General features: G+C 49.9%; 1 protein-coding gene across 1 annotated transcript in view; it reads right to left on the bottom strand.

Moving 5' to 3' along the window:
• Window positions 1–9,042, bottom strand: part of PLXNA1 (plexin A1) — a 232,602-nt gene that overhangs the window by 34,005 nt on the left and 189,555 nt on the right. Inside the window, 2 exon segments of the mRNA XM_006017778.3 lie at window positions 3–66; window positions 8,266–8,408. Coding sequence (XP_006017840.1) covers window positions 3–66; window positions 8,266–8,408 — 207 coding nt within the window.

Below are 9,042 nucleotides of genomic sequence, written 5' to 3'. Positions count from 1 at the left end.
CAGGAAATGCTTCTTGTTCAAGAGCTGCCCAAAGAGAGTCAAGGACTTCTCCACATTGGCCTGAACCTGAGGAAACAAGACAACAGCTATGAGTCAGACTTGCTGAAGAAGCAAGGGAGCTGCAACTCATGAAGAGTCCTGGGTTCAATGAAGCATGTCTGATTGGATGGGCAATGCCAAGCCTGTTACAAGGCAGGACACAGGGACTGCCATGATCCAGCCAGCTAGTATCCTGTCTGTAGCAATGGCCAGCACCCTTTAGAGGAAGGGTCAAGATCAGTTTGTAAAACTACTACTAGACAACACACCAGAAACTGGCTCAAAGGACTGTCAGGGGTTATAGCAACACACCTGCCCATGGAGAAACTGCTGGGACCCACCCCTGAGACCTGCTCCCTGAATGTGTGCTCTATGTGAATAACTGGCCTCAGGCTTCTCCGGACAATGGAGTACAGCCAGGAGAGTGGGTGAGGCCAGGCTGGATGCAGCAGTGAGGCGCAGCCCTGCCTGGGAACATGTGGGGGCTATCTGTATGGAGATGCCTCCATGGCACCAGGGATGGCTAGATGATCGTGGAGTGGACACACCCCTCTCCCTGACGCAGGTCTGTTGGGGTGGATCACACTCTTCTACCAAAGCCCCTGAGCAGCCTGCCTCTTCACTGGTCTGCCTCTTCTATTTTATGGTAATACCTGTACTACCTATCAGCCTCGCAGGTGGCATTTTTCATTCCACAACATTTCTCTGTGTTCCTGTTATGGAAATGAATCCCAGAGTGTTGCTGCTTCCCACAGGCCAAAGATCCCACTCCCCGTGCCTGCCTGATGGCTGTTCCACAACATGGGTGATGTGGATTTGTCAGTGTCCAGTCCCAAGTGCTCGGGTGAGCACACCAGACCCTGAAACACAGCTGATGCTCTCTGTGTTTGTGCTGGTGCTCCACAGAAGAGACCGACAGAACCCACTCCAATCCCAGGGTACAGAGACACATACACCTGGAGCAGCAGCAAAAGTGGAGGGAGGGCTGCTGCTCTGAACTCCACAGCAGCTGCTCTGCTGTTACTGTGCTGCATGCTGGTCCCAGCTTTGCTCCTGGATAAGGGAGGAGTGAAGCTGGGGTGGTTCTGTTGTCCTCATATGTCTCCAGGCTCTTGCACACCTAACAGTTACTGTAGAATAGCTGTGACCCAAGCAATGTATCCCCCTCCCCTTTTGAAGGGATCCTAAGTATATGTTTGCCCATATCCCTAAAAGGCAGCATGCAGAGGGGTACCCTCCCACCACCTCTGCTGTATGTGCCCTGCAGACAGAGTCTCTGCCTCTAAGAGCCAGTCTATTTTAGCTGCATGTACAGTCCCTGACACCATGACACCTCCCAGGTGATATTGTACTTCTCCTCGTGACTCCCTCACGAAGTAGGCCAGTGCTATCACCCACACTGCATGGATGGGGAGCTGAGGCACAGAGAGCCTGTGGGTACTGGTGTGATGCCAACAGGCACAGACATGCACAAGCTGGAATTAATCAAGCTAGTCTGGGTGCTAGCAGTGGAGCCACGTGCTATGTAATCCCAGCTGGAAGCCTGGGTGCCTACTCAGCAGCTGATGCCCATGTTACTGCATTGTCACTGCTATCAGTACCTGAACTAGGCAGGGTAATACTAGCTCAAGCATATCTAGGCATGGTCTAAGCACACTTCCAACTACAGTGCACATGTCCCCTCACACATTCTCTGGAAGATAAAGGGATAGACCCAGATAAAGGGATAGATCCCCCCCAGACAAGCCCTCCTCTTGGGCACTTTATACCACGTGAAAAGAATTCAACAAAAACAGTCTCAGAAGGAAGCAGCAGGGGCTCCCTGAGGAATGGGCCAGCAGGCACCACTACTGCCCTCAGCATCTTGCTCTACCCCAGGGGTTTCTGCTTTGGGTCTAGGTCCAAGGAGCCCACCACCTGCTGCACCTCCAACACTCTGACCACTTAGCAATGGGGTTTGACAGCGGCACGTGTCTTCAAGCTGATCCAAGCACAAGCCATCCTCCGCGTGCTCAGGAAACGTGGGGATCAGATGCCACGATCCTATCAGAGCCATGTTCTGGCTAGCGGAGCAGCCGCCGCTCGATAAGCCGGGAAATTGGTCCTGTCCTACACTGGCGATCTTATCAGGGCTTCATGCAGGGAGTGTGAGAGGCTGGCGGGGGAGACTGCAAAACATGTCACACGCAGTAGCACCAGCCTCAGCTCCAAACGCACCCAGGCTGAGCCCCCGCACACAGCCGCTGCCTCCTGCTTTGCTGAAGCTTTGTGTTTAGCTTGATGATCGTTAGCGGAAGTAAATGAACAATAAAGAATTAAATATTTAATCAGAATTAAATTCACACAAAGCAATGGGAGAAAAACACACGCACACACAAACCCAAAGAGAAAGGGAGCTGTTAATGACAGCGCTAATACGCAATAAGATGATGGTGTGTGTATGGAACAGCTCCTTCCCCATCACTTGTAATAGCTAGTGTTACACTCGTTCTGATTAAGGAGACAAATAAAAGCAAACCTGATTAAATTATATGACGCTTACACAACTGTATTTGCTTTATTTAATCTGTCCCCTTTTTCTCCTCCCTTGCAACTATAATGTTTGTTTCCCACCCGAGCCCTCGCACTCTCCTGTGCTTTGGGAGTGCAGCGTGTCTGGAATCCTAGATATTTGAGGTCCTGTCTAGTTCACCTCCCTCCCCTGGCCAATGTAAAACTGATTCCCTGAAGTTTCTTCTCCAGGCTTCGTCCTGTCTAGGTTTAAATGAAGTTTCCACCCCTTCCCTTTGGAAAGGACTCCAAAGACTCCTTGCTGGGAAAGGTTCCCCGATGCTCACCTCTCCAATTTCATCCGTTTACTCCTAACAGCAGGTTCTAGCCCCTCACTGCTGAGCTTGGCTCTTGTAGTCTCTGTCCCCTCCGCAATGACTGCGGAAGTGATAGCAGACACTGGGTTTACACAACAAGCCAGCAGCCCAGTGCTGAAGAAAGAGATGTGACAAAGTACCCCAGAGTACTCCTAGGAGAGAGCGGGAGGTGGATTCAAATCTGCATCTGAATCTGCCCCCGCAGTTTGGATCCGGACCCAGAAGAAGCCTGTTTTCTGGTTCCAATTCAGACATGAGCTGAGATTTTTTTAAGATGGTGAAAATCTCATGGCAACAGCTGAGCTCATGCTTGGCCATATGGAGGCAAAATCTCTAGAGTACCTGCAACTGCTGAATCCCAACCCCAACCTAAACCTCCACCCAGATTCAACTCCCACTTTGCAGGCCCAGCCCTTGTTTGGAAGCGCAGCCAAGTCAAAAGCTGAGTTATGTCCCATGGGCTGGAGCAACTAGGGCTGCCTGCCCTCAATGGGGAGAGACCCAGAAGAGTAACCTCCATTTTGTTTGCCTTGGCTGGGCCCTGCTGAGAGGGATGGGATTTCAAAACCTGCCCTCATCCTTCAAAGGCTCAGTCCCAGAGAGTGTCCAGGTCAGGACTACAGCTGGGTGGCTTCTTATGGTGGGCAGGGTGAGGCGAAACACTGAAAATACAGCATTTATCACTGGAAACCAGGAAGTCCTTCCCTTAGTTGATGCACCCATGGTACACACTTAAACGGATCATCTACACCAGAGAGATGTCACTCTGCCAACATTCAGCCACGTGAGTTGTTGTAGACAAGATCCACCTCTCAGTCCCTCCAGCTCTTTAGGTCCCTCCACTTTCCCCCCACTTCACTCTTCTACTCAGCTGGGTTTGTGCTGGAAAGTGGGATAATAGCTTTTCTATTTAGCCTGTGGTAACATAAACACTTTTGAGGAGAAAATAGTTGAGGCCCTATATGAGGTCCTCTGGGTGCTACATACCACAGGACAATACGAACCTGTCAACCCTATCACAGTAGGGGTGCCTTCCAGGCACACCCAACCTCAAGAAGAAAGAGGAAGAGACCAGGTCTTGGTAACAAGCCCAGGTTCCCTCTTGCATAGAACAAGGCCATGACTAGTCAGGGACACCCTCTCAACTGCAGAGAACCATATAGGACCTCAACTTCCCCATAGTGAATGGCAGACAGCAAAGGACAGAGAACTGGGAACTTCCCTGCTTCTTTTCAGACTTGTTGGTGGTTGCTCAGCAAACCTGCACATGACCCCTCAGCCAGCGGAGGCTGGCAAGGCCACAAGAATTTCCTCTCAGCTGAGGAAAGAGAACTGTGTACTTTCGTGTCCTTTAACTGATGGTTAAAAATAGGGGAATCTTTCACTGCAGGCTTCCAGGCCAGGACAATGGGAAAATTTCAGCTAAGCTACCCCTTCTTGTGTGGCTCTCTCATATTGCTCTTCTTGATCATGCCACCACTTCTCCTCTGGGTGCTACATACCACAGGACAATACGAGCCTGTCAACCCTATCACAGTAGGGGTGCCTTCCAGGCACACCCAACCTCAAGGAGAAAGAGGAAGAGACCAGGTCTTGGAAACAAGCCCAGGTTCCCTCTTGCATAGAACAAGGCTATGACTAGTCAGGGACACCCTCTCAACTGCAGAGAACCATATAGGACCTCAACTTGAATCCAGCTCCTCCACAGCCAAGCTATGACCCCACAGCCAACCCTGCATCTATGAGTCTATGCAGGAAAACAACTTATTAAAATGCAATTTAGACTAGCTCTCAGTACAAACATCCTAAGCTGCAAGAACTGGAGGACACTGGAACAAGCTGCCTAAGGAAGTTGTGCAATCTCACTCATTAGAGATTATTAAGAGGCAGGATAGGCATCTACCTGGGATGGCTGAGGATCAGGTGTGCATGAGGTTGAATGAGATGAACCTAAAGGTCCCCTTCCAACCCCATAATTCTAAGAAAATGGCCTGATAAGAGGCTTTTTTTCCATCAGAGGACAAAGTGCTCAGGGTCTGCCAAGTTCTGGCCAACACATAGGCTTAATGAAGCATTTTTCAGGTCAGGGGAATGAAGCGTGAGCTGCTAATGACAGGATATCAAAAGACTTTGTTAACCTGGGAGAGTGCAATGAACAATGGGGAGCTACCTTAAAAATACAATGTTTGACAGCTTAACAACAGTGCCTGAGGGACTGTTGTGGGGGGAGTAGCAGTCTACCTCACTGAGATGGCCCTTCCCAGCAAAGCCTCCGAACCTCCAGTCAGCATTCATGTGCTTTACCCTGGCCACATCCGGCCATTGAGCCAGAACCAAACCCAGGTGCCCTGACTCCAAGCTGCAAGGCCCTAGTCACTAGCCATCCTGCCAAAGGAGACTCTCCTTCCAGGAGCATCCTGTCATCTCCATGCGGGTCTGGAGTACTTGTTCCTGGGTGCTTAGACAGAATGGGACAGCAGAATGGCACTGGTTAGCTTGGGAAGAGTGCCAGCAAGAACTATGGAGGGCAGCTCTAAGTCCACAGCCCTCATCATAATGTCCCACAGCAGCAGGTTTTATTGCTGAAGGATCTACCCCCTCCCCACCTACGGCTGTAGTTAGCAAGGCCCTTGTCACAATGGAAATGAGTTAGGATAAGAATTTCGTGGTCTACTTCCCTTTGCCCTGTGGGACACCATCCTATCATCCTTCCAAGATGTCTATTGATTGACATCTTAATGCTATGTGATAAGAGCAGAGTGTCCCCAAGCCAGCATACAAAGGGATGCTTCTGGGCCTTCCATGAGCCTGGATGTCTGAGGAGAGATCCATGAATATGGGGAATCTTTTGGAAAAAGTGGTGACCTCCAAAGCTGGGGGTATGAAAGGATGCAGGGGAAAGAGCACTAACCCCCTTACCCTGAAGAGTGAGTCCTCAAAAGCAGTGATCAGGCTGCGTTTCAGGGGGCATGTGTATTGGGAGTTTAAAGGTTTTGATGCCCTGCAATTAACAACTCTGCACCCTGCATCAGGCCAGTGGCTTCACCCGAAAACATTCTGAAGCTTATGTCAACATTAATTACTGTGCCAGGTCAGCAACACGGTGAAGCTAAGGTCACCCCTCGCCTCTCCAACCAAGAGCAGCCTTTGTAGCAAGGAAAACAGAAAGGCAATTACATGCACTTGTACGCACTAAATTAAGCAAACCCAGTGAGTCTTGGAGAGGTGGGGGAGATGGAGAAGAGAGAGAATGGGATTCTGCGTGGGGGGAAACCTGGAACCAGGAAGGTGGATGACATGGGACAAGTCTGCTGGAAACAGGGGCCAGTCAGGCATCAAATGAGCCCAACTGAATAAGTTAAGTGTCAGAGAAAATGACAGCAGAAATGATATTAATACAAATACTGATACTAATGCTGTTGAGTGTGGCAGTCACACAGAGGACACTCAGTGATTATGCTGGACCCCCCCAGTCTCTCCTGGCCCTGGAGAAACAAACTGGCACCCTGAGTCAATTTGCTAGGGAGTCTTAGAGAAGAGTAAATGAAGCTACTCTCCTCAGCTTGGGTCTGGAAGTGAAGCTGATGGGAGCTAACCATGGAGAGCCACAGTAATGAAGCTGAGGGGCTATGTAGGCTGCAGACCCCAGTTACAGCTGAGCTGTAGTTTACTTCACATAAGGCAAGTAAGTAACAGGGGCTGAAGCCCAGTCAGCCTGGTCATGGATAAAGTTAGGATGGATGGTAGCAATGCAGCTCCCTGCAGAGGAAGAGCCAACCTCTCCAGAGATGGGAGTGACAGGTCAACACTTTCTGGAAGGCAAGAAGGTGGCTTCAAGCACACTGCACTCAAAGCATTACAACTAATAGCCACATGGTCACGAGGTCACTCTCTGCCCCTAAAGGAAGATCAAAGGATAAGCTAGAGACAGCAGTCAGAGGCAATGAGTGGGAAAGTGATTAGTGGTCCTCAGAAACACAGGAAGAGGCTTCATCTATCTTTCAGCCCCTGGGAGAAACCTGCCAGTGAAATGCACGACCTGCCTGTGGCTGCACAGACACCTGCAAAGCAGAGCACTCCCAGCAGTGCAAGGGTTAGCATCGCTGACCAGGATCACTGACAAGGGAGATGAGCCAGGCCTTGTCAAGGCCAACACAGGATGCATCTCTACAGGGCATCTCCTAGAGATCCATCCTGTCAGAGCCTCCAATGTGCCAGGCCATGGGGGTTACTGGCTCCCCTAAGGAATCAATTTCCCACTTCCACACATCTAGAGAGCAGAAAAATGTACCCAGAGCCTCCATGACAGGAGTCAGCACATCTGTGCTCTGTGACTAAACACAAGAAAAGCCAGATAGGAACAGGCTGATGCCTCATCAAGTATGAACCCATGTCTCCATCAATGGCTAGTATCAGATACTTTAGGCCAAGGTGCAAAGGCACCAGGACAGAAACCAGTGGAATAACCTGGCCCTGGGAGAAGTTGCTTCCTAATCCTCATCATTGAGCACAACAGCCATTGAGCAGCGGGAACCACAAGCTCTTGAAATCAGGCCTACAGTGGTCAGCTAACACCCCAGTCCTAGTTAACACATCTCTGGATTTTCCCCTTGTCCACATACACATCTAATCCTGCTCTGAGCTCCGTCAAGCTCTTGGCCAGTCTAGCAACTCCTGGCCTTACTGATAGTTGTGGCCATGAGTTCCACAGGTTAATTATGCGCTGTGTTAAAAAAATTCATGGACCAACCTGCCACAAGGATTTTTGTTCTCCATACAGCATGACAGTCCCCATCCCTCGGTTAAGAAGTCAAAGGGGATCCATTCCCAAGTAAGCCTCTGTCCGATGGAACAAACCCCTGTATTATGTGGTGTTATTAAGGGATTCCCTATGAGGCAAGAGGGGATTATATATGCTCTTATGCTCTTGCACATGTGCTGCCCTCAACTGTTCATGGAAGAAGGAAAATGACATTGTGGAGAACCTGAAAATCCTAAATCTAGAACCAAGGGTGTCAAAGGCCAAGGAAATTGCATGGACAAGTCCTCTTAAACAAGGCTCCTCCATGAGCCACAGAGACAATGAGCTCTTGCTAAGGCAAGTACAGTAGGGCTGATGTTGCTCCTAGGTCAATAACTCTCCTACCCTTGCATTCACTGTTAAGCCCAGGCCACTGAGATACCACTATACACTGCAGCCTACAAGACACCCTTACACAAATAGAGGAGCAAGCTGTAATGGTGAATGAGCAAGGTTGCCCCCTGACAGAGTATGAATCACAGACCCCAGAGCCAGGTGTCCCTGGGGTGAAAAATTAGAGATACAGACAGACAGACACACATACACACATTACCACACCTCCATCTCCTTCAGCACGGGGTGGTCTTCTATTCCTGGGAAGAGGACCCTCATGGCATAGGTGCGATAGTCCAGAAAGGGGATGCCAGCCCCATCCAAGTCATTTGTCAGTTCATGGATGTCTGTCTGCAGCTCGGCAAAGGCTGGATGGAAAAAGCAAAGCTGTATTAGGGGACTACAGGGCCCAGCCCAGGCCACCATCCTGACCACAGACCAGAAGCTACCACACAGGCACCTCTGAAATAAAAAGTCTCACCCAAGCATAGCAGTAGAGCTTTTTTGCCTGTAATTGGAGGGCAATTTGTAAACATTAATTAGCTCCAGTCAGTCTCACAATCCTTGTTCAGGTGGGTCAGTGTCATTATTACCTTCCCTTTGCAGCTGGGGTCCAGAGAGAAGTGCCTTCTCCAGGCTACTGGGAACAGAACCCAGGAGTTCAGATGCCCGTCCTGTATTTAGAAGTCCCTTTACACACACACACACACACACACACACACACACACACACACCCTCATAGGTACCTGTGAATTACAAGGCTCTGAATGCTGACAGAGGTTCTTGGGGAGACACTGGTTTAAACTACAATGCCACACAAGTGTCCTCATTTCCTTCTGACCTAAATAATTTGATGGAGAGAAGCTGAACATACGCAGCCAGGTGTCTCATGAGGAGCACAAATGTAACCCAAGCATGCGCTGGAGAGGGAGAGAAATGGTGTGCTGCACCTTTAATCATACCTAAAGGAAAGGGTTGGGAGGTGTGTGCGTGTTGGGGAAA

This window comes from Alligator sinensis, unplaced genomic scaffold, assembly GCF_000455745.1.
Source record: "Alligator sinensis unplaced genomic scaffold, ASM45574v1 scaffold839_1, whole genome shotgun sequence".
Taxonomy (NCBI): Eukaryota; Metazoa; Chordata; order Crocodylia; family Alligatoridae; genus Alligator; species Alligator sinensis.
This window is presented reverse-complemented; position numbering and strand designations above follow the sequence as displayed.